The 25970-nt window shown below is 34.2% G+C and overlaps 1 protein-coding gene across 7 annotated transcripts in view; it reads left to right on the forward strand.

Annotated features, from left to right (window-relative positions):
- The window catches only part of Tanc2 (tetratricopeptide repeat, ankyrin repeat and coiled-coil containing 2), a 467438-nt gene that overhangs the window by 54131 nt on the left and 387337 nt on the right, over positions 1-25970 (forward strand). For all 7 annotated transcript variants that reach the window (XM_046460981.2, XM_046460989.2, XM_058584913.1 and 4 more), the window contains one exon: positions 6371-6460. In XM_046460981.2, coding sequence (XP_046316937.1) covers positions 6394-6460 — 67 coding nt within the window. In that variant the 5' untranslated portion in view covers positions 6371-6393. The remainder of the gene's footprint in view (positions 1-6370; positions 6461-25970) is intronic.

A 25970-nucleotide genomic window follows, 5' to 3' on the forward strand; every position in this document is an offset into this window, starting at 1 on the left:
AATCACATCTTCAAAGATCCTTCCTCAGGTGAGGTAACACATCCACAAATTCTGGAGATTAGAATATGGAAAACTCTGGGGGAGCCCTTTTTGATTTAATAAATTATTCTCTCTTTTGCAGTACTAGGGATTGAACTCAGGTCCTCGTACATGCTATGCAAGTGCTTTACTACTGAGTTATACATCCATATCCCCTAGAGTGGAGATGTTTAAGGAAATACCTGATTATAAGAATAGTGCAAAAGTTTTTAATAGTTAATTTCATTATTTTAATTATGTAAATATTTGGGTAATTTCGTGCTCTCTTTTTTTGAACAACAGGATCAGATAAGGGCTTTAAATACACAGGAGTGATGTACATTGAAAATGAAAATTGAGGGCTGGGGTTGTGGCTCAGTGACAGAACACTTGCCTCGCATATGTGAGGCACTGGGTTCGATAAATAAAAAAAAAAGAAAATGAAAATTGATTGTGCAATAATAAAATAGTGGAAGGAAACATTGAAATTAGATATTAGTCTCCACCCTTGGTGAACCATTAATAAGTCAGTGCCTCTTGTGGGTGGTTTAGAGCAGGTGTCACAAACATAAAAACTTAGGAGTCATCAGATAACATAATGTCAAAATCAGTTAAAACAATTAGAAGTGATTAGAAATGATTTTGTGGTTTATTTCATTTCTCATGCATTTGTTATTTTTTATAAAATGTTTTAGGACCAGTAAAGAAAAAAATATTTATACCTCCTCAATTAAATTAGTGTAATAATTTATTACCTGTATTAAAATTTTTTATGTCTATTAACGTTAGGGTATCATCTTTTAGATTTTTAGATGAGGGTTTTTTTTTAAATCATTTTTGACTCTTAATCTTCTTAAATTTTCAATAATAATTTGTTTTAATAATCTGTTATTTATATTTTTGTCCTTTTGAAACTTTGAACAACATTAATATAAATATTATATATAAATATTAGGAGGGTCTGAGACAGATAAAAGTTTGAACTATGACTAGAACTTTCTTGATTTTCCTCCAGGTAAAACTTTTTTAGGTACTGAGGGGCACTAGACCATTGAGCCACATCCCCAGCCCTTTTTTGTATTTTATTTAGAGACAGTTTTTTTTTTTTTTTTTTGGTATTTTATTTAGAGTTGCTTAGCACCTCACTGTTGCTGAGGCTGGCTTTGAACTCATTATCCTCCTGTCTCAGCCCCCCCACCCCCACCCCCGCAGCTGCTGGGATTACAGACATGTGCCACTGCATCTGGCTCCTCCAGGTAAAACTTTGAGCCATGTCTAGAATTTTCATGCCTTTTCCTGACTATCCCTAGTGTTCATTCACCCTATGTAATACTCATTTCTTATTGTTCCAGTTGATTCAGAACCTCTTTTTTTTTTTTGGTCCATTGAAACTTATTTACATCATATCCTTTACTTTCTGTTAGGTTCATATTCTTTTTGTTTTGTTTTGTGTTACCGGGGATTGAACCCAGGGCCTTGCACATATTAGACACGCACTCTACCACTGAGCCATATCCCCAACTGCACTAGGTTAATATTCTGATTAATGAAGTCTTTGTTCATTTCCTTTATTTCCTTAAGCTGTATTGAGAGCCTCTCATGAACTAGGTATTGAGAATAAAAAGATATATAAGACCAAGTTTCTCTACAAGGGATCTGATGTAGACAGTAACATACAAAAGAAATATAATTGATAAAATTCAGTAAATATTTTTTTTTTTTTTTAGCAACTCTTGTATACTAGATCTTATCTCTAGTTACAGGGAGGCAACAGTGAATTATACAAGTAGCTTCCATGCCAAATGGGAGCTTATATTTAGTGGGACAACTGATACTGAGCAGAAAGACATATATGTCATTTATATATAGGTAAAGTTTTGAAGAAAAATAAGCATAAGGAGAGATGGGTGAAGTTTTGGAGCATAAATCATACCACAAAATTGTTTCCTCCTTGAGTTAAGGATTACTGGTCTTTTGTACCCTATTAATCAGTCATTGGCTGAGGGCCTTTCTAGGATTAGGGTAGGGGGACTTGAAACTCCCAGGCAAGATGATTCCAGTCAGCCAAGGGCAGTTCTCTGGAAAGGTGGGAGCAATTATTTAAATAATTGTGAATAATTTTAGTTAGCTACTTTGAGTCTAGTGTTAAATTTTGCTGTAATTACTTTTATCACATAGCCACCTTCCTGTGTATGCCTCCATCTGTTAATCCATCTTATTTTTTTGATGCATTTTGAAGTAAATTGCAGAATGGGTTTACTTTCCCTATATATTTAAGCATGAATATCATCACGGAGAGTTCACTGTTTGTTTACATTGTTCTTTTAAGTAAAATTTAAATAAAATGTGATGCATAAATCTGTTGTAAACATTTGCTGAGTTTTGACAAATGTATACTCTTGTATATCCCAGATTCCATCGAGACACATCCTGGAAAGTTTGCTCATGTACATTCTTAGTTAGTCCTTTTATCTACCCCCAAGAGACAATCATTGTTATTTTTTTCTACTGTTAATTAATCTGTTCTTGAGTTTGGTCTAAGTAAAATAATTCAGTGCATTCACTTTTATATAAGGGTTCTTTTACTCTACATTTATATATATATATATATATATACACACACACACACACACATACACATACACACATATAATATATATAATTATATATACATAAATATTATATATAAATATAATAAAACTGCACATGTACATGTAATTTTTTGGGGGGGTGGATGGGATTGAATTCGGGGGCACTCAGCCATTAAGCCACATCTCCAGCCCTATTTTGTATTTTATTTAGAGACAGGGTCTCACTGAGTTGCATAGTGCCTTGCTATTGCTGAGGCTGGCTTTGAACTCATGATCCTTCTGTCTCAGCCTCCCGAACCACTAAGATTACAGGCATGTGCCATTGTGCCCAGCTGTATATATAATTTTAACCATACTGAACTTTCTAATCCATGAACATTATATATCTCTAATTATTTAGATTGTCTTTAATGTTTTTTCAGCAACATTTTATTCGGTCTCTGTCGAGAATTGGGAAAAAGAAAAGTTTTGGTTATCTGTGTTCCTGAGGCGTATATGGTGTGCAGTTTTCTTATGTGTTAGGTTTGGAGAATAATATCATGCTGCTGTCATAAAATGTGTTGTGAAGATTTCCTTTCCTTTTCTTTTCTTAATGTTTATAAGATTAGTGTTATTTATTCCTTGACAGCTTAATAGAATTCATCAGTGAAAAAATCTGGCCCTATAGTTTTCTTTTTGGGAAGAGTGTTTGATAAATTGAATTTATTTAATAATAGAGCTCAATTTATTTAATAATAGAGTTGCTGTTCAAACTCATATGGTAAGTTGTATTTTTCAAAGAAATGGTTCTTTTCATATAATATGTTAAATTTGGTATAAAGTTAATAAGGGTCTACTTTTTAGACCCTTAAGAATCTGAAATGATGTTCCCTATTTCATTTCTGATATTGGTAATTTTTTATTTCTCGATCAGCTTTGCTAAGGGTTTGGCAGTTTCATTGCTTTTCTGGTTTGCATTTGTTTTTTATTTCATTAATTTCTGCTCTTTTCTCTTTTCCTTCCTTTGGATTTGATTTACTGTTTTTGAGAAAGAAACTTAATATTGAGTATCATTCTTTTCTTCTAATACATACATTTAAAGTATAAATTCCTTTACAATCAATGCTTTAGTTTTTTCTATATTTCTGTAAGTTATATTTTCATTATCATTCATTGCAAATATTTTTAAATTTCCATTGTGATTTACTTACTTTTGCAACTCATGGATTATTTAGAAGTACATCACTGGTCAATTCATAGGAGATTTACTAGATTTAAAACAAATATTCTCTTCTAGCTTCATTGAATTGTAGTCAGAAAATATACTAGGAAAGACTTCAGTCTTTTGAAATTTATTAAGACTTGCTGTTTAACACAAAATATGGTCTATTTTGGTATGTATTTTGTGTATAGTTAGTATATTCTGTTCTTATTTGGAAGAACATTTTATATATACATATATATGTGCATAAATAGTTGGTTAATTTTATAGTTCAAATCCCCTATATTTTAGTATATTTTTCCTGCTTAACCCTATAGCTGTTTACAAAGGTATGTGATTTTTTTATTTGTCTTTCATCTTTTTAGTCTTACATACTTTTGCTTTATTTTATTTATTCGTGGTACTGGGGATTGAACCCAGGGTGCTTTACTGAGCTACATCCCCAACCCTTTTTATTTTTTGAGATAGGGTCTTGCTAAGTTTCCAAGGCTGGCCTTAAACTTGCAGTCCTGTCTCAGCCTTCTGAGTCGCTGGGATTATAGGTGTGCACTACTGTGCCTCTATACTTTTGCTTTGTCTATTTTAAAGCTTTGTTAATTCTGTTACTTTGAGCATTCAGATTTAGCATTATGGTATGGAACCCAAGGTTTTGTGCTTGCTAGGCAAAAACTCTACCTCTCAATTATGCTCACAACCATTTTACTTTAATGATGCATATTGTCTTACATCTGTTTTGACTGGAATTTATATACCTGCAGCAGCTTCCTTTTAGTTGTCCTCTGCATGGTATATATTTTTCCATCATTTTACGTTTAATCTCTGTGTGTCTACATATGATTTTTACTATGTTTAACATGATAATGGATGTAATTTGAGTTCCAATTTTCATCTTACTTTTGTTTTGTATTTTGTCCACTTATACTGGGATACTTTTTCTTATGCCTTACCTTTTTTGGTTGTAAGATATTTTAAATTATTCTTTTTATTGCTTAAATTAATTTTAAGAGACATTAGAGACTACTACATGAGTTTTAGAGTTAAAGAAGTCTAATAGAAATTATTTATTATTACCAGACAAAAGGTAGTTTAGAAACTTTAGATCATTTATCCTACTTCTTTTAGGTTGTTGTCACTATTTTAAGTCTACATATGTTTTTAAATTATGAAGATTTATTTTATTTATTTATTTATTTTTACTATTGTTCATGTATATATACCAACATATTGACTCATTCTGTGGCTTTTTCTTTTGTATTTTTATGTGCTTTTAAGGTATGATTTACTTGTGTTTGAGGAACACCTTCTAGTATTCCTTTTAGTAATTATTGTTTTTGCTTCTCTGAATTATCTTTTACTTTATTTTCATTTTCAAAGATATCCTTATCCAAGTTTAGATTTTTGACAGCATTTATTTTCTTTTAGAATTTTAAAGACATCATCCCATTGTCTTCTGATTTTCATCATTTTTGTTGAAAGTCATCTGTTAGTCTGTTGATTTCTACTATTCAAATATTCTCATTTTCTCACTCTTCCTAAAAATCTCAATTATATGCATGCTAGAACTTTTCAGTAAGTGTCATATGCTAATAATACTCTTTTCTATATTTTTTCAACCTTTTTCTCTCTTTGCTTTGGTTTGGATATTATCCATTGACTCATGCTCTACTTCGTGTTTGTTCCATTCATTCTACTGGACATACCATGGATTGATAATAATTTGGGGAAATTTTGCTATGAAGAAGAACAAGGATTGGGAGCAGTAATTGGACCTTTGGGGAAGATAAATTTGGACTTTATTTTTGGACAGGACACACTAGAATATATTGAAATATGATTTTCAATAGGGGAAAATATTTAAGTTGTGTAAGAAAGAAAAAGAAGACAATTTTTTTTGATAAAGATCCTTGAGATGGTAATATAGAGAAGTTGGAAAGGTTTTTCTGTGATAGAAACACATAGGGAGGATAGACACTGATTAATGTATATCAGTAGTCTTGTGAGATGGAATTCTGGCTTGCCAGTGGAAAGTTTGCAAGTGATATATATAGAGAGAGAGGGAAAGAGAAAAAGGTCAGGTGTGGAGACAGACTACATGTGGGAAAATTGTTTCAGAAATGAAGAGTCAAGTAAAGGACTGAATTTGTAGCCACCTAATTGTGTTTTCTGTTTCTGTGTGTCTTCAGTGATATTCCACCTTTGTTTCTAGGGTACTCAAAGTATAGTAGTATACTTGTGTGTTTTTAAGATGGAGTTTTGTTATGTTGCCCAGGCTGGCCCCAAACTCCTTCCTGGACTCAGGTGATCTTACTTCACCCTCCTGAGTCCTGAGTAACTGGAACTATAAGTATGTGCTACTGCTCATAGTCATAGTACACTTTTAAGGAACTGCATATTTAAATGTTTAGTAAGGTTTTTTTGGTCAATTTTTTTGTTATATGGATATAATTTTTTATATATTTAAACATAGTTAATTGTGTATATACATTTAAAAATTAATTACTACAAATATTTTGAATAGAAAATTAAGTCTTAAAACATTGTTCCATATTTTCTTTTACAGTTTTGTACTAGAACAGCATAACCATGTTTCGGAATAGTCTCAAGATGCTTCTTACTGGTGGGAAATCAAGTCGCAAAAACAGGTCAAGTGGTAAGTGACTATGCTACGTTGATTCTGTTTGATATTTTAGAAATATGTTTTTTTAAGGGATCTGAATTAGTGCTATAACCTTTTATTTGTTTAATAAATGTTTAATTTAGAGAAAAAGAAAATTTAAATTCCTTCAGGATACTCTTTTTTTTTTTAATCTCAAAGAGTTTTATTTATTATTTTCTCCCAAGCTTTTTTTATGCACAAAAAAATTATTAATTTTTAAAAATTTATATATGACAGCGGAATGCATTACAATTCTTATTATACATATAGAGCACAGTTTTTCATATCTCTGGTTGTATACAAAGTATATTCACACCAATTCATGCCTTTATATACGTATTTTGTGTTTTTTTTGTGTTACAATTCTTATTACACATATATACCACAATTTTCATATCTCTGTTTATATATAAAATATGTTGATACCCAATTTGAGTCTTTATACATGTACTTTGGATAATGATGTCCATCACATTTCACTGCCCTTGCTATTCCCCTGCCCACCTCTTTCCCTCTCACCTCTCTTCCCTATCTGGAATTCATCTAATTCTATCATGCTCCCCCTCCCTACCCCACTATGAGTCAGCCTCCTTATATCAGAGAAAACATTCAGCACTTGTTTTTTGAAATTGGCTAGCTTCACTTAGCATTATCTTCTCCAGTGCCATCCATTTACCTGGAAATGCCATGATTTTATTCTCTTTTAATGCTGAGTAAAATTCCATTGTGTATTTGCCACATTTTTTAAATCCATTCATCCACTGAAGGGCATCTAGGTTGGCTCCACAGTTTAGCTATTGTGAATTGTTCTATAAACATTGATGTGGCTATGTCCCTGTAGTATGCTGTTTTTAAGTCCTTTGGATATAGACCGAGGAGAGGGATAGCTGGGTTAAATGGTGGTTCCCGTCCCAGATTTCCAAGGAATCTCCATACTGCTTTCCATATTGGCTGTACCAGTTTGCAGTCCCACCAGCAGTATATGAGTATACCTTTTCCTGCTATTCTGACTGGAGTAAGATGATATCATAAGAGTAGTTTTGATTTGCATTTCTCTGCTAGAGATGATGAGCATTTTTTCATATATTTGTTGATTGATTGTATATCCTCTTTTGAGAAGTGTCTGTTCGTGTCCTTGGCCCATTTGTTGATTGGGTTATGTTTTTTGGTGCTTAGCTTTTTGAGTTCTTTATATATCCTAGAGATTAGTGCTCTATCTGATATGTGAGGGGTAAAAATTTGCTCCCAGGATATGGGCTCTCTGTTCACCTCACAGATTATTTCTTTTGCTGAGAAGATACTTTTTATTTTGATTCCATCCCATTTATTGATTCTTGGTTTTAATTCTTGTGCCAAAGGAGTCTTATTAAGGAAGTTAGGGCCTAAGCCCACATGATAAAGATTAGGGCCTACTTTTTCTTCTATTAGAGAGTCTCTGGTCTAACTCCTAGGTCCTTGATCCATTTGAGTTAAGTTTTATGCATGATGAGAGATAGGGGTTTAATTTCATTTTGTTGCATATGGATTTCCAGTTTTCCCAGCACCATTTGTTGAAGATGTTATCTTTTCCCCTGTGCATATTCTTGGCACCTTTGATTATATAATTGTAATTTTGTGGGTTAGTCTCTGTGTCCTCTATTCTGTACCATTGGTTTACCAGTCTGTTTTGGTGCCAATACCATGCTGGTTTTGTTACTATTGCTCTGTTTTATAGTTTAAGGTCTGGTATAGCGATGCCATCTGCTTCACTCTTCCTGCTAAGGATTGCTTTAGCTATTCTGGGTCTCTTATTTTTCCAGATGAATTTCATGATTGCTTTTTCTATTTCTATGAGGAATGCCATTGGAATTTTGATCGGAATTGCATTAAATCTGTATAGTGCTTTTGGAAGCTAGTATATTAACATTTAGGATTGTTATGTCTTCCTAGTGAATTGACTCCTTTTACTGATAAGAAATGTTTCTCTGTTTCTAGTAATTCCTTTTATTTGAAAGTTTGTCTAATATTAATATAGCTACTCCAGCTTTCTTTTGATCAGGATTTACAAGATATGATATGTTTCACTCTCTTACTTTCAGTATTTCTGTATGATTATGCTGTTAATAACAAATAGTTGGATTTTTCCCCTTATTATTCATTCTGATAAGGTTTTTCTCTTAAGGAAGACTTTGGTACATCCCTCATTTTTTTAGATATAATTACCTTCCTTTTTGTCTGAAGAATACTCTGTAGAATTTCCTTTAGTGAGGAATCTTCCTGTGACACCTTTACTTTGCTCTTATTTTAAAAATGTCTTTATTTGCCTTCAGTTTTAAAGGTTATTTTCCTTGGGTATAAAACTTGATTGGCAGTTCTTTTTCTTTTAACATTTTAAAAATGTTTCTCTATTGACTTAATTATTTCTGAAGAGAAGTCAGCCATAATTCTTATTGTTTTTTTCCTTGGACTAGTATAAGCTTTTTTGTGGGGGCGGTAGATAGGTGGCGTCTAGCAGCTTTACCCACACCCCGCCTCATTTCTTGGTTTTCAGCATTTGACTTTGCTATGCTTAGGTGTATGATTTTCTTTCTGTTATCTCATTTGGATTGTGGTGGGCTTCTTGAGTCTATATATTGGTCTCTTTCTTCAACTGTGGGAAATTTTAACCATAATCTCTTGAAATATTTCTTCTGTCCTTTTTTCACCATTTTTGGTGGGTCTTTAGTTTATATGTTAGATTATTTGGTATTATCTTCCCTTATATCTCTTGAAGTATGTTCTTTTTCTTTTCTCTTTTTAAATTTGTTCTGTAATATTTTTTTTCTTTTGGTTAAATGTGTATTGGCCTGTCTCAAGGTTTATTGATAGTCTGTTTTGCTCTGTTCAGTCACAGCTTCTAAGCCCAGCCAATGCATTCTTAATTTTAGATAGTGTTTTTTAGTTTTAGGATACTAATTTTATTCTTTAAAAAATTTCATTTTCCTGTTGAATTTTTTTCTTTTCATTAATTTTTCCATCCTTATCTTTTATTTTAACTTATAATGTGTAACAATGCTAGTTTAATAGTTGATATTTTTGCTAATCCTCATATCTAGATTGTTTATGCATCTTCTCCTAATCACTTTACCACTTGATTATTGATCACATTTTTCATGTCTCAGTATTTTTCTGTTATTTAATTGATATGGTATTTTAAAAAAAAAAACATAGAGGCTGGAGTAAGTTATATATTTTCCTGGAGAGGGAAGCATTTTCTTGTGTGAGGCAGCTGTGATCAGGGTCTGATCACCTGTATTTGATGAGCTGCCATATTGGGTAATATTTAGATGGAGGTCTGTTCTATGTGAATCTTGGGCCTCTCCCTTTAGTAGGATTTCAGTATCTAAGCACCATCTGATTTTGGAACTCTTACTTAGCATTACAGCCAATCTTCCAGTATCCCAGATTATTGCCACCATGAATTTAGAAATAGTCTTGTGGGGCAAATCAGTGAATGGGGGGGCCTAACTTTGAATTTAAGATTCATTCACCTTCTGTACTGTGGTTGGCAAACCATGGCCTGAAGGCTAAAATGTCTGGTTCACCACCTGCTTTTGTTAAATAAAAGTTTTATTGGACACAGTCTAATTATTTCATTTATATACTGTTGATACCATGTCTACTTTCATGCTATAAGCAGAAGGTTCTGTACCTACAACAGAGACTCAAATATTTGGTCTGGCCCATTACAAAAAAAGTTTGATGACTCTTGTTCATCAGGCCTCTTTACATAGTCATTACAAGTTTACTGATTTCCCTTTATCTCATCTCATTATCTGCCTATGTAGATCCTTCTTCCTCTTGCTTAGACTTAGTAAATGGCCATCATGATATTAAACTAAATCAAATTGTAAACTGTCTAAGAAGAACCCTACAGTAGATTTCAGTAGGTCTTAGAATAAAGTTCAAAATCTCTTACTAAGCTTATTTAGTCTTTGATAGCATGAATGCTGCCTTCCTCTTCATTTTTTTAAACTAATGGTCTTTCTTTTTACCCTTTTCCATCACAAACTATTTTATCACCCCTTTTACCCTTATAGTACATATCACTCTTTGAGTAATTTTACAGTATTTGCTTGTTTTGTTTTTTGTATTCTCTAAACCCTATAAACTCACTGTTTGAATGTTCCCAGTATCTAGAATATTGCTTTGAAATTCTTAGGAGTTCAATAAATATTGTTGAATTGATGAATATGTATACTTTTTTCTCTGACTTGTTTTTACTTGCATTTGCCCCTATCATGCTGCCATATTAATTTTCCTTAGAAACTTAAATTGGCAGTACCTGACCTGATCTAACTTCCCTAGCCTTATTCTTTTAACTGTTAGTCAGAAACTTTCTACTTTACCCAGTCAGTAATTTTAATGCCTTATATTATCTATACCCCTTTGATCATGACATTGATCCTGTCTGCAATAAACTTGCCATTTATTCTTTTCTTAAAAATACACCTATGTATTTATTTATTTTTGTGCTGGGGATTGAACTCAGGATCCCTGAACCACTGAGCCACATCCCCAGCCCTTTGTGTATTTTATTTAGAGACAGGGTCTCATTAGATTGCTAGGGCCTCACTAAGTTGCTGAGGCTGGCTTTGAACTCATGATCCTCCTGCCTCAGCCGCCTAAGTTGCTGGGATTACACGCATGTGCCACCACACACTTATTCTTGAGTTGTACTCAGTTATCAAAATCTAGTTTATATTTCACTTTGGCTCATAGTGCTCATTCTTTTGCCTATCCTACTATAGTGCTTGTATTTCTAATGTAAAACTTAATAATATAATGCTTTGTTTTATTTATGATTTTTCTAGAAATGCTTTTTTTTTAGTACAGTTTAATTATCCTAAGGGTAAGGAATGAATACTACCATTTATTCCTACATTAGTTCATACTGCCATGATAGTTACATTTATATATCTATATCTGTATTTCATTGAAAGAGAATATAAAAGATCATGTAGTTAAACTTCTCTTCAATGAAGTGTGTGTAGAATAACAGTTAACTTACATTTACATGTGTTCTATGTTTCACAAAGGAATGACTTAAATATTTATTACCTCAGTTACTCTGTATAGCAAATACCACTCCATTTTATAGGGAAGAGACAAAAAGTCTTACTCAGAATTATACAGCTGGGGGCATAGCTCAGCAATGGAGTGTGAGTTTAGCATGTGGGTGGCCCTTGGTTCAATCCTAAGTACCACCAAAAAAAAAAAAAAAAAAAAGGAAAAAGAAAAAAGCAAGTTATACAGATAGTTGGAATAGAAACCATGAAATTCTTATTTTACAGGTATTGTACTTACTGAGACAGTTGAGTGGAATTAAGATATGAGATCTGAGAACTTTATGTCTTTTCTTTGAAGTAGCAAGTCAGATGTTCAGATTTTGTTGCTTAGGATATGTTAAAGCAGTTTGTAGCCAAGAGGAGCTTCGTGTGGCATGGTTGAGATTTTATTTTTTAAAACAATTTTTTTTTTTGCATTTTTGCTCTTTGATTTTTTTCTTGTTTTTCATGGAGACATGAAATATAGATTTCAGTTACAAGTTGTGGTTGATTTAGCTCTAATAGAATTTTTAATTTGAAAATCACCCCATACCTTATGTGTAAATTAATATCATTTCTCCATAGTTTTCCTAATTACTAACTATATATTGATATAGTTGATACTGATTTTTTAAAAATGGTTATGCAATAGAATACATATTATTCTTAGAAATTTTTCTTGCTTTTACATTCTTTCAGTATATACTGAAAATATTAGATGTCCTTAACTAGAATAGTACATAAGAATGTTAGAATTGGGGAAATAAAGTTTAATAATGTCTCATTTCCAGTCATGGATGATTTCTTCATTTTTAACTGGCTTGAGGTAGAGTGTTTGGGAATGAAACAGTTGAGAGGGCCAGCAAGTAGAATGTAATGATAAATAGTGAAAGCTATAGTGAAGAATTTTGGCAACAAGGTACCAAATATAGTCTTCGAATAAGAGACCAATGTAAGTTGATTTGGAGGAGTTGATTTCTGGGACTCTATAATATCTGTTCCTAATCACCTTTGACCTTATTTTGTATAACTCAATATTTTTTTTATTTTAATTTTTTATTTTTGAGGTGTTGGGGATTGAACCCAGGGTCTTGTGCATGCTAGGCAAGTGCTGTGCCACTGAATTACATCCCAAGTCCTTTTGAATTTTATTTTGATACAGGGTCTTGGTAAGTTGCCCAGATTGGTCTTAAACTTGTGAGCCTCCTGCCTAAGCTTCCCAAGTGGCTGTGATCATAGGTGTGCGACATAATGCCTGGCTTACCTTTTGTTCTTTGTTCACCCCTTTTCAGCCAAGTTAGCTTTCTTCTGCTTTAAGGGCTTTTCTGCTTGCTGTTGCCTAATGCCTAGAATGTTAGTTAGCTCCCTTACTTCACCAGGGTCATTACTCAGATATCACCCTCTCTGTGAGATCTTTCCTAGCCCCACCTGATCTGAGATTCTAACTTCTTCTTTATGTCCCCCTTTAATTTCCCTGCCTCCTTTTAATCTTGCTTCTGTAGCAGTTATCACTTTTTAACATTTTTATATCTTGTTTTTCTGTTCTATTATCTGTCTTTCCTTCTGGAATATAAGTTTTATAAGCAATTCATTCTGTTTTCCACTGCTATAATTTTAGCTCCTGTCTAGCATATAACAAGTGCTCAGTAATTTTTTTATGAATAAATAACATTTTAGGGAGGATCACTTTGACATATCCAAGCATATATATGATATGTCACTTATAATCCTATATTCATAAATTTGAGAGAACACAATAAGGAAAACTATTTAAGAAATAGATTCTGGGGGCTGGGATTGTGGCTCAGCGGTAGAGCATTCTTCTAGCATGGGCAGGACCTGGGTTCGATCCTCAGCATCACATAAAAATAAAGGCATTGTGTTGTGTCCATCTACACCTAAAAATAAATATTAAAAAAAAGAGTTATAAAAAGAAATAGATTCTGATTTCTGATTTTAAAAAGGGAATTAAATAATGAGTTAAATATACAATTTATTCTTAATGCTATATTCTTCATTTCATGTATGTTGATATATAATAATACTTGAACCAAGTTAAAATAATAAATTATTTGAATACTGTCAAATTTTCATCTGAATATATCTAGGTTTTTGTTTTCTTAGAAAACTTTAAATTAAAAAACTCTTGGTCATGGATTTGTGGTTTGCAAATTTGTGGTTTTTTTACACCATCTTGTGGTCTCCTTATATAATTATTAATCATGGGTCTGTTTTCTTTGATGTATGGAAATTTTAATAAAAATCTTTGGCAGTGAAAATTCATGCTAGTGAAAATTTAATGGTAACGAACGAACCAAGAAGTAAGTGAGGTGCTAAGAGGAGAAAAAAATTATTTTTAAAAAAATTGATATGGTTCAACAACCATTGACTTCTTGTCTTCTGGGTCTCTAGAATGTATTTCTATAGATGGGAAGCATCTTTAGTACAATTTTTATGCCTCACTTTAAGGAAAGTCAGAAACTAAAAAATTCAACCTTAAAACAGTTTTCATACTTTCCCTCACCCTGTTTTCATAGAATTCTTCTATTGTGGCTTCCTTCATTTGACTCACTAGAAAAAAATAGACTGTCACATCTGCAGCCCACTTATTCCAGGGAACTGGGGTAGTTGCAAGAAGGTCAAATAAAGTACCTGGAGACAGCATGAGATACATCTGATTTATGGGGGAAATTTTGCAAGGGATCAGAAACTGCTATAAGATGGATGAGTTTAGTGTTAGTATGCTGAAAAGACAGCACCTCTGTCCCTCCAAACATTTTGCCCGGCAGTGTCTCCTCATCCTCAGGGCATTTTGTCCAGTGTATCAGGCTAAATGAATGACATGTCCTTTTCATAGTGTCCTCAGTGCTTTGTCTGTCCCCACTGAAGAGAGGCCTTTTTATATGTTAGGCTGCGGAAGCCGTGACATCATCAACATTATCTTGCTTATATGACTAGCATCCGAAGGAACAGTTACCCTGGTATACATGCAAGAAAGTAGCTTTCTACAGATAACATTAACTTGCCCTAGTTCCCAGTTCATAAGAGAAACCCAGTGTCCTTCAAGGTAATATGATCTGGAATTTCCTGCCCAATCTTGCTTTCACTGTTTCCTTAATTTGGCTCCAGGAGTCCTCTCATCTCCGCTCTCAGTAGTGATCATTAATTAAGGAGATACTGGACAAGAGGTGATGGGGCTGAAGTAAAGACAGACATAGAGAAAAAGGTAGGGCTGGGTGGGTAGCCAAATTAATGGAGTTTGATTGTCCTAGAGCTAGCTCAGCATGTTTATTATATCGGTTTCATCAAAAGGTTATTTGTGAGAAGGTTTCAGGAAAGCAGGCAATCTGAAGGATGCAGGACTGGTGAGACATTAGGGTCTTCTTGATATGCTCAGAATCCTCTATCCCCAGGTATTGGTGTCTGAACTCAAGGTCTGGAGTGATAATAGCCATATGCCTTTGCACATAGCCACCTTTGGCCTATACCAGCATAGCAACTTGATCTGCATCTTTGCACAGGCAGTTTCTAGTGCAGTGCAGCCACATGAGAGTCAGACCATGATTCAAGCCACCACTCTTCACAGCTGGGTTTTTGAAATAGAAAGGAGGGTGGGGAATCAGGGACTTAGTGTTTTACTGTTCCGTTTTTCTTTAGGGATGATATATAGGCTAACTTACTTTTTTCCAGATTTAGAGTACTCTGATCTGTAGTCATGATTTTTCTTTCATTTGTTACAAAGTATCTTGCCATCAAAAATCTTGGTTCTTTAGAGGAGTTCCTAAGGGATCTTTAATGACTTACTTAGAAAGTAAGCCAGTGATGTTTCTAAACTAAGGATGAACAAGACAGGTTTTGTTTGTTTTTTCTTTTATGTTAATTTTAAAATATTTTAGTAAGTTGAAGGAACAAGTAGCATTGAAATGTCTTTTTTACCATTAGAATGGGAATTAAAGTTTTGCATATACAGAGGAGGTTAAAACTTTACTACTCTGGGCTTCTGAGAATTAAATTAGGAGAAAAAAATTAAATTAGGAGAAAAACATACATATTTTTACATGCACATGGACGACCCTTGTCTTATTCAGCTTTTTCACTGCTGTGACTAAAAGACCTGAGAACAATTGCAGAGGAGGAAGAATTTATTTAAGAGCTCAGAGTTTCAGAGGTCTCAGTCCATAGAAAGCCAGCTCCATTCCTCAGGGATAGAGGTGAGGCAGAACATCCTGGCACAACAGAGTGGCAAAGGGAAGCGACTCACATGATGATCAGAAAGCAGAAAAAGGAGACTCCGCTGGCCAGATAGGAAATGTGTACCCCAAAGGCACGTCCCCAGTGACTCACCTCCTCCAGGCACACCCTAGCCGCCTTCAGTTATCCCTCAGTTAATCCCATCAGGGGATTAATTCACTGGGTTAAGACTCATAACCAAATCATTTCTTATCTAAACCTTGCATTGTCTCTCACATGAGCTTTTGGAGGACCTCACACCCAAACCATAACACCCCCATAGGAAAATAAAATACCCAGAGAAGCAATTAAATCTGAACACCTTATAAGTTGGATGAAAAATAGTTAATTATGATGACAGGAGAAAGGGGCTTGGGTTAGAGCAGTTATTTGTGGAGAAGTAGAAAGATAAGGATTACTTTAATGAGGCTTGTTTATGCATATTTCCTTTGGCTATACCTTCTCATCTCTGATGATGATACTTTTTTCCTAATATAGGTAGGTATCTTTCTATTGGAGTAGCATCTTCTCTTTTCAGAAAGAAAAAAAGAAGGTCAGAGTGCCATTCTTGCATCTGTTTTTTTTTTTTTTTTTTTTTTAATGCTTTAACTCAAAATAATCCTTATGCCAAAGTTGCCTTTTAGGGTAGCTTTTGCCACCCTTCTCTTGGTAACAACATTGTTCAATTTTCCTTTGAAATATAAACTTATTTCATGTAGTCAGTAGGATATATCATCAGTGAAGTAATATTGATAAAAAAAATCTAACAATATTTCTATAAAATAATTTTATTATCTTTGCATGAGTCTAGTATTGAAACATTCTTTACTTATGTTTATGAAGATTTAAAACTGGAAAATATTTTGTTCATCTCTTCATAGAGTTGATTTAAATTCAACATAGGTTTATTAAATGCTTATAATGCACTAGGTTAAACACTTTAACCAAATTTTTACTCATATATTACAGTCTGCATTAACTTGAAAATATGTAAAATTTGAAAAATTTGGGAAGATTTCCTTTTTGCTTGCTAAAGATTTTGTTTTGGGGAGCATATGGTTTTAATTAGGAAAGAGCATGGCAAATAACATTTATAATTACTGTAAGACTGTTTAGGCAGTGGTGTCTTCCAGACCCAGAGTGTTACTGATAACAGAGATAGTTCTTATCTTTTGTATCCTTGATCCATAACAAAATGTTTTATAACCAATATTTGTCATATGACATCAGTTCTTGGAAAAAGCCATATTATTCCAGTCTTATATTTTGTTACTTTGAATATAATTCATTGGATATAATTCATTTTGAGCTAACTTAGCAACCTTTTAGAATAATGCTCTTCAATAGAATTTTCTGTGATGGTGGATATGTTTTATAAATCTTTGTCATTCGATACTATAGAGGAAAGAACTTTTTGCTATTTCCAAATCTCATTGAATAATCCCCTTCACAACAATTGTTTTTAGCGCTTATCATATGTCAAGAATTGTGAAAGAATAGAAGTTCATCGGATTAGAAAAAGGGGAATGAAAGGAAGAGAGAGGGGATGGGAATAGGAAAGACAGTAGAATAAATCGGACATAACTTTCCTATCTTCATATATGAATACATGACCAGTGCAACCCCACATCATATACAACCACAAGAATGGGACCCTAATTAGAATAAGTTATACTCTGTGTATGTAAAATATGTCAAAATACACTCAACTGTCATGTATATATATAAAGAACAAATTTTTAAAAATGAAAAAATAATTGTGATACATGTTGTGGTACTTCCTAGTTTCAGGGACCTCTAAGTCTATTAATAATGGAGAGAGAGATGTATTTCTTTTTCTTTTTTTTAGATTTTAAGATAGTATTTATTTTAAAATGTAAAAGGGTAATTATTAAATGAAATTAAAAAACAACAGAAAAGGGCTGAGATTGTGGCTCAGCAGTAGAGTGCTCGCCTAGCACATGTGAGGCCCTGGGTTTGATCCTCATCACCACATAAAAATAAAATAAAGATATTGTGTCCAACTACAATTAAAAATAAATATAAAAAAACAACAGAAAAGGAAAATTGAAAAAACATTTGAAGTGTTATTTAAAAATGGTAGGAAAAAAGAAAAATAGCAAGAAATCACAATGTATTAGAATATATGGGATATGTCTAAAAGAATTTATAAAGACAAAATATATACCTTCTGCAACATAAAGAGCCAAATGTGAGTTCAGTATATTGCAACAATCTCCTATGGAGAGAGATTTCTAAACCAATAGGAACAATACATTTGTAGAAGAGGCAAGAAGAAGAAGAAAATGCAATTGAATTTTGAAGAATAAGTAGATGGGGCTGGGAATGAGGCTTCGTGGTAGAGCATTTGCTGGCATGGGTGAGGCTCTGGATTTGATTCCCAGCACCACAAAAAGGAATGGAGAAAAACGGAAAATGAAGGATAAGTAGGAGTTAGAAATACAAATAGAGAAAGCAGAAATTGCCAGTAAATGGAGATAGGACACTATAGGGTCCATTCTGGTAATTGCAAAAACTCCGTCTATTCCTGGAACTTAAACTGAGTTAGAAAGTTAATAAGAAGAATAGATAGTTAATCATTCTTCAGATTTTGATGTGTTTTATATGCCACGCTAAAGAATTTGGATTATACCATTAATGTGGCAAGGGAGCCATGGCAGGATTTTAAATTGGAAGGAAACATATTTTAACATCTAAGCTCAGTCCTCCAGATTCCAGATTTATTAAACTTGAAATTTTTAGAGGAAATGAGAACTTCATGTTAAAATTTTAAATTTGATTAGATACTATGTAGTCTCTTCCCTGGTCAGTTTTATTTGCTATTGTAGCAGTTGGAATAATTATAATTACCAAAGACCCAACTTAAAATAACTGAGACATTAAGGGAATTTCTAAATTCACACAACTACAAATTTTGGAAGATTATAGATGAGTGAATTCTAAAGCACATCAGGATCACCAAAGACTTGGTTTGTCAGTTCTTTCTACTTTGCTATTTTCAGCACTTTGTTGCTGGCTATTCTCATATTCCTTCTCACATAGCTTTGAGAGGACTGCAAAATATTCAGTTTTTAAATCCACACACAGTATTGTTCAATGACTAGTAGAACAACTGACCTTTTCTTGGGTACCTTTTTAACATTAAATAAAAGTTTTCTGAAAGCCACACCTTGGCTGCCCCATTAAGCTCACATCCCTTTACTCAAATTACCTTTCTTAAACCAATTAATTAAATTGCATACCTTATTAAGATTTATTTGCTAATCAAGGGTCACCTCCTGGGGTTAGGCAGAGAACTAACCTACTGTGGAAGCAAATACTTAAAATAAAACGAAGGTTCTGTAAATGAAAGAAGGGATTGGATGGGCAACCAGTGGAACCTGCCACATTGTTTTTCTAACCTAGTTAGAGTTTATTTTTAAAGTTATCAGTCTTTTTTGTACCAAGAATTGAAAGGACAAACTCACATTTGCCCAAATACAGGAGGGAGGGAGGGAGGGGGAGGGAGAGAGAGAGAGAGAGAGAGAGAGAGAGAGAGAGAGAGAGAGAGAGAGAGAGAGAGAGAGAGAACCTCCTTAAGTTTGTTAGTAATATGAATATTTTAAAGACATGTAAAACAGTCATAGTGTAAATTGATCTATCTTTCTACTTGGAAGATCATTAAAGACTTGATTTCTGACCTGCAAAGCTGAGGACTAGGCCAAAACCCAGAGGATTTTAGCATGACAGGTCTTGCCTGGGAAACCAACCAGCTAATCATTCCAGAAGATGAATTTTTATTATAATTCTTGACCAGGGCAATTCCTTTCTAGTCTAAAGCAGGAATGGATGGGAGAATTGCTCTTATTTTTTCCTTCGATTTTTTTTTTTTTTTTTTTTTTTTTTTTTTTGCTGCCACTTTCCATCCTAAACACAAAAGAGTTGGTTTGGAGAATGTTTAGTGGGAGAAATATAATGCTGAAAAATGAAAATGAATTTCAGTTAATACCTGGATGTATTTTTTTGCTCCCAAAATTTATTCTATTACCTCTGGCACCATATTAGTAATCAGAGTAGTCATTCCTTTACTCAAGATATTGTGTTAATTTGCCATTCTACTTTGTTCCTTTCTTGAAAACTAATGGTCATACTACAAGTAAATCAAGCTCCTTCCATTAACCTTTGAAACACTTCATACTCTAAGGCTAACATACTGTTAAATACTATCTAGACACATCATTCTTCCTCTTTGTGTTGTCTTTGTATCCCTGATTACTTAATAAGCACATACTATGGTCAGGTCAAGTACTTGGAACACAGTTTACTTAGAAATGAAAGACATCACTTTTAAAAAATTATATCACATGACAAAAGCAAAAACATACTATTAAAATAAAGTATAAGAAATATTATGATAAAATTCTACACCAGATGTACTGGAGTGCAGAGGAAAGGCTTCATCCCACGCTGGAGGGAAATGTAGCAATTCTTGGAGGAGTTGTTGGCTATCAATGTGCCCACAAAGTAGTTAGCTAGTTCAAGAAATGGGGAAAAGGAAGCTTCAGGTAGAGGGTACATTAAGTAGAAGAGCATGAAGTTATGGGAGAGCTTGACACATTAAATGAATTATATACAGTTAGTTTGGGTGTTTTTCTTGACTGCCATTTCTAACATTTACTTGCATGTCTATCTCATTTTTTTTTTTTTTTTTTGGTACTGGGGATTGAACTCAGAGGTGCTCAACCACTGAGCCACACCCTATCCCTTTTTTATATTTTATTTAGAAACAGGGCCTCGCTGAATTGCTTAGGGCCTTGCTAAGTTGCTGAGGCTGGCTTTGAACTCATGATTCCCCTGCCTCATCCTCCTGAGCCACTGGGATTGTAGGTGTGTGCCACTGCACCTGGCTATCTCATTCTTTTTTTGATCTAACACATTAGTTTCCTGTGCTATTCAGTTCAAATAATGAAGCATGGCTACCAATATCTGAGTTTTGTATCTTAACAGTCCAGGCACCCAGAGGGGAATACTGACTCAATTCTAGATGCCGATGGATAAATTAACTTTGGCCTAATTTAGATCTGGTATCCACCCTTGGACAAGTCAGTTACATTTCAGAATAGGGTTTGTTTGGGTACCATTTGTAATCATCTCCTCTTGGGTCAAGTTGGGCACTTACCCCAGTGAAAATTAACTGTGGCGGAGGAGGGAATAAATTAGTAGCTGAATGGTAGGTAAAGGGCAGTTCTCAGAAAGGGATATGTGTGATGTTGGTTAAGCAGAATAACACCTGTCATCTTTAGGTGTTATTTCCGCAGCACCCAAGTGAGATAATGACAGTCTGAACTAAGAGGGTGGCAGCGGGGATGGAGAGATGTCAAAAAAGAATCAACTGAACTTGATGTTTATTTATGAATGAGGGACTATAGTCATATTTTTTCATTTACTCACTGAAATATTTATTGAGTGCTTGCTATATGCTAGATGTAGTTAGAGCTTCTAGGGATACAGCACTGCTATGGATCAAGACTTCTGACATCAAATACACCCCCACATTAAGCTATTCTCCAACTCTCTGGATGCCAACTGAGTGTCCCTAAAATTAAATTCTGATACTACCCAGTGTTCTTGCAGACCCCACCAGTAAAAAGTCCCACATGTCTGCCTTCCCCTTTTAGATACCAGTGGCAAATCTTCAGGGGTTCCCATGACCACTTTCTTGAGTTCAATAATTTGTTAAAGTGGCTCAGACAACTGAGGAAAACACATATATTTACTGTTTATTATAAAGGCTATTTCTTTTATAATAGCAAGATAAAGTGGTATATAAGATGAGGTCTGACATGCTGTACACAGGTATTTCTATCCTGTGGAGATGGGGTATGCCACCCTGTCAGCATGTGGATGTGTTCACCAGGATACATTGACTGACCAACGACTCTATTGGTTTGAGTTTTTATGCAGGCATCATTGTGTAGGCATGATCATTTAATTCATTGATTATTGGTGTTTGTACCTGATCTCAGTCCTTTCTCTCCTTTTTTTCTCCTCCCCAGATGTTAGGGAAATGGAGCTCAAAGTTCCCTCTAATTACATGATTGGTTCTTTTGGCAGTTCAGCCACTTTCCTGAAGGTATCCAGGGGTTTTCAGCCACCAGTCATCTTATTAACAAAAACCCACTTTTTCTTATCACTCCATTTGTTAAAATCTCAAAGGTCCTAGTGTTACAGGGTTGGGGGCTCCTTAGAAACTGAAGCAGTATGGAAGTCCCCCTTCAGATCCTGATCCTTGTGATCAAATCAGAAAGATTTCAGACATGTCACTCAGAGGAAAGGGAATAAGGAGATAGATACTCTCAAGGGAGAAAAAGGGTCCTCTCAGGAGAGGGACACCTCTCCTGCCCTCCAGTTTTATTGGAGTCCCAGTGAAATTTCCAGAGAGTCTGCCAAGGTCCACCTCTTGACTTTTAACTGACAGCAGGGTGACATCAGACTTTCAAGTCCCCACTGCCATGACCGCTCTAGGTCACTTTTGTCCTTGCTGACGTAGTCTAATTAGAACCCGTTCTTACAGATTTTATGGTTAGAGGGAATTATCCTTATCTTGTGAGTTCTAGAATCTGGTCTGTGAAAGGGTCACAAAAGTCCCTGCTGCATGATAACTTGTGTTCCTCTTATCAGAATTATTTCAAGTCTACATTTCTCCTGCCGATAATTTCTCCTGCTGAGAAATGTAACATATCCTGTCCACTTTTTTTCTTTCTTTCTATTTTTTATTATTATTTTTTAATTTATATATGATAATAGAATGCATTACATTTCATAATACACATATAGAACACAGTTTTTCATATCTCTGGTTGTATACAAATTATATTTACACCAATTCTTGTCTTTATACATGTACTTTGGATAATGATGACCATTACATTCCACTATCATTTCTAACCCCATACCCCCTCCCTTCCCCTTCCACCCCTCTGACCAATCTAGAGTTTGTCTATTCCTCCCATGCTCTCCTTCCCTACCCCACTATAAGCCTTCTTAGAGAAAACATTCGACATTTGTTTTTTTTTGGGATTGGCTAACTTCACTTAGTTATCTCCTCCAACTCCATCCATTTACTTGCAAATGCCATGATTTTATTCTCTTTTATTGCTGAGTAATATTCCATTGTGTATAGATGCTACATTTTTTTTTATCATTCATCTACTGAAGGGCATCTAGGTTCATTCCACAGTTTAGCTATTGTGAATTATGTCTACTTAAATTAGGAAGGGCTGCAGGTTTTTAAAAGTGAAATTGCTTTTTAAAAGTGAAAGTCAGGGGCTGGGCATGTGGCTCAAGCGGTAGCGCGCTCGCCTGGCATGCGTGCGGCCCGGGTTCGATCCTCAGCACCACATACAAACAAAGATGTTGTGTCCGCCAAATACTAAAAAATAAATATTAAAAAAAAATTCTCTCTCTCTCTCTCTCTATCTCTCTCACTCTCTCTTTAAAAAAAAAAAAAAAAAAAAAAAAAAAAAAGTGAAAGTCAGCACAGTGGGCCCATTTTATAGTATCATTACATTTTCTAGAATTTTATCTCATGTTCTACCATTCATGTCTGTCTGCCCCCATTATTAGAAGCTCCTATATCTAACCTGGAAACTAAGGCCAAGTATTATAATGAAAGATGCTCTCCTAACTCTCAGGAAATTGCAAGAGTTTTTGAAGCTTTGTTTCAGGAATTTATAGGACAGAGACCAAATATGTATTATGTCATGCTGTGGTAATCATGTAACTCACAGAACATATATTCAAGGAAGACACCATGTATCTGATATACATTTGTGTGTGAATGGTGGTGCTATTCTTTTTGATGTAAGGGGAGAAGTAATGAATTTATTTTAGGGTATTTGGATATCCAGGAACGTTAGGTAAATGAGTTAGTGACCCAGAGGAGAAGGCAGAGGAGGACATCTAAAATTGGAAGTTATGACCATCCAGTGGTAACTGAAGTTTAAAAAAATTATAGCATATATTGTGGTGTGTGTTTGTGTGTGTGTGTGTGTGTATAGTTACTGTCACAATTATTATACATCATGATGTTCTTTTCTAGTTATAGTCTTCTGCAACCAATGAGCTGTTCTCCATTTCTGTAGTTTTTTTTTTTTTTTTTTTTTTTGGGAGAATGTCATATAAATGGAATACTGCAGTATGTGACCTTTTAAGAATGTCTTCTTTCCTTTGGCTTAATGCCTTTGAGATTTATCCAAGTTGTTGTGTTAAGCAGTAGTCTGTTTCTTTTTATTGCTGAGTGGTATGCTATTGTATGGATGTATCCTGGTTTGTTTATTCATTCACCCATTGAAGAACATTTGGGTTATTTCCAATTTTTTTGTGATTATAAATAGAGCCACCATAAATATCCATGTACAGGTTTTTGTGTAAACATAAATTTTCACGTCTCTAGGGTCAATGATTAGGAGTAGGATTATTGAATTATATGGTAAGTGTATGTTTAACTTAATAAGAAACTGCCAGACTGTTTTCTGGAGTGGCTATTGCCATTTTCATTCCCAGTCATAATGTATAAGAGTTCCAATTGCTCCATATCCATGGTAACACTTGGTGTTGTTAATTTTTTTTTTTAAATTAGGCATTCTATTAAATGTGTAGTGGGGGATGGGGTTGTGGCTCAAGCGGTAGAGCGCTCGCCTGGCATGCGTGCAGCCCGGGTTCAGTCCTAAGCACCACATACAAAGATGTTGTGTCCGCCGAAAGCTAAAAAATAAATATTAAAAAAAATTCTCTCTCTCTCTCTCTCTCTCTCTCTCTCTCTCTAAAAAAAAGTTTAAGGAAAATGCAAAACAATAAATGGTGATATGTAGTGAAAACCTTTAAAAAAATGTGTAGTGGTATTTCATTATGGTTTGAATGCTTTTCTCTACTGGCTGATGAATGTCTTTTCATGTTCTTGTCTTTTATATATCCTCTATGGTGAAGAGTATTGCAGATCTTTTTAACCTATTTTTTCACTAGGATTTTTTTGATTTTTTAGTTTTGAGAGTTAATTGTGTATTCTAGATACAGGTCTATTATTGGATGTGTGTTTTGCTTATTTATTCTTTCAACATTGATGAGTTTACCATTCTTTTAGTGAATAATGCATTTGGTATTATATCTAAAAATTGGGGACTGGGTGTGTAGCTCAATGATAGATGTGCTTAGTTTGTGTGAGGCTCTGGGTTTGCTCCTCAGCACCAAAATCCCCCACTAAAACAGAACAAAACCCCAGACCTAACCAAACACAAAGACAAACAAAAACCTCCCCACACTCTTCTGTATCTAAATCCTTCTGGGATTTTTGTTGGAGTTACATTAAATCTGTAGATCAATTTGGATAGAAATAATGTTTGTGCCAAGTGGGGTCTTCTAGTTCATGTACATGTATCTTTCCATTTATTTAGGTCTTATTCGCTATTTTTCATCAGAATTTTGTATTTTTTAGCAAGCAGATCTGATGCATATATTAATAGACTTATTTTTTAAAATTTTTATTTTTTGGTACTGGGGATTGAACCACTGAGCTACATCCCCAACCCTTTTTATCTTGTATTTTGAGAGATAGTCTCATTAAGTTATTTAGGATCTTGCTGAGACTGGCTTTGAACTTGTGATTCTCCTGACTTAGAGTCCCGAGGCTCTGGATTACACATGCATGTGTCACATACCTGGCTTATTAGACTTATTCTTAAGTATCTCATCATCACACACACACCCCGCCCCTTGTTCTTTGCTTTCCCTTTCTCCCTTTCCTCTGGTATTGTTTTTTAAATTTTGGTTTCTAATTGTATATTGCTAACATGTAAAGCATACAGATGTATAAATATATAAATGATTGATTTTTGTCTTCTGACTTTGTATCCTGTGACCTCACTTATTAGTTCTAAGAAGTGTTTTTGTTTTGTTTTATTTCTTGTTTTTGTTAAATTCCTTTGAATTTTTAAAGTGGACAGTGTCTTCTGAGAATAAGGAGTTTTATTTCTTCCTTTCCAGTATGTATGCCCTTTATATTCTCCTGTGACTTGCCAATACTAGTATGACAAGTATCTAAGAGTGATGAGATGTGGGTGTCCTTGTTTTCTCAGCTATCTTAGTTTTTCACCACTAAGTAGTTTTTTTTTTTTTCATGGTTAAATTTTGTTAAAAGCACCAGTAATATT

The sequence above is a fragment of the Marmota monax genome, unplaced genomic scaffold (assembly GCF_021218885.2).
Source record: "Marmota monax isolate L192 unplaced genomic scaffold, Marmota_monax_Labrador192_F-V1.1 WCK01_AAM20220418_F8-fsc00319, whole genome shotgun sequence".
NCBI lineage: Eukaryota > Metazoa > Chordata > Mammalia > Rodentia > Sciuridae > Marmota > Marmota monax.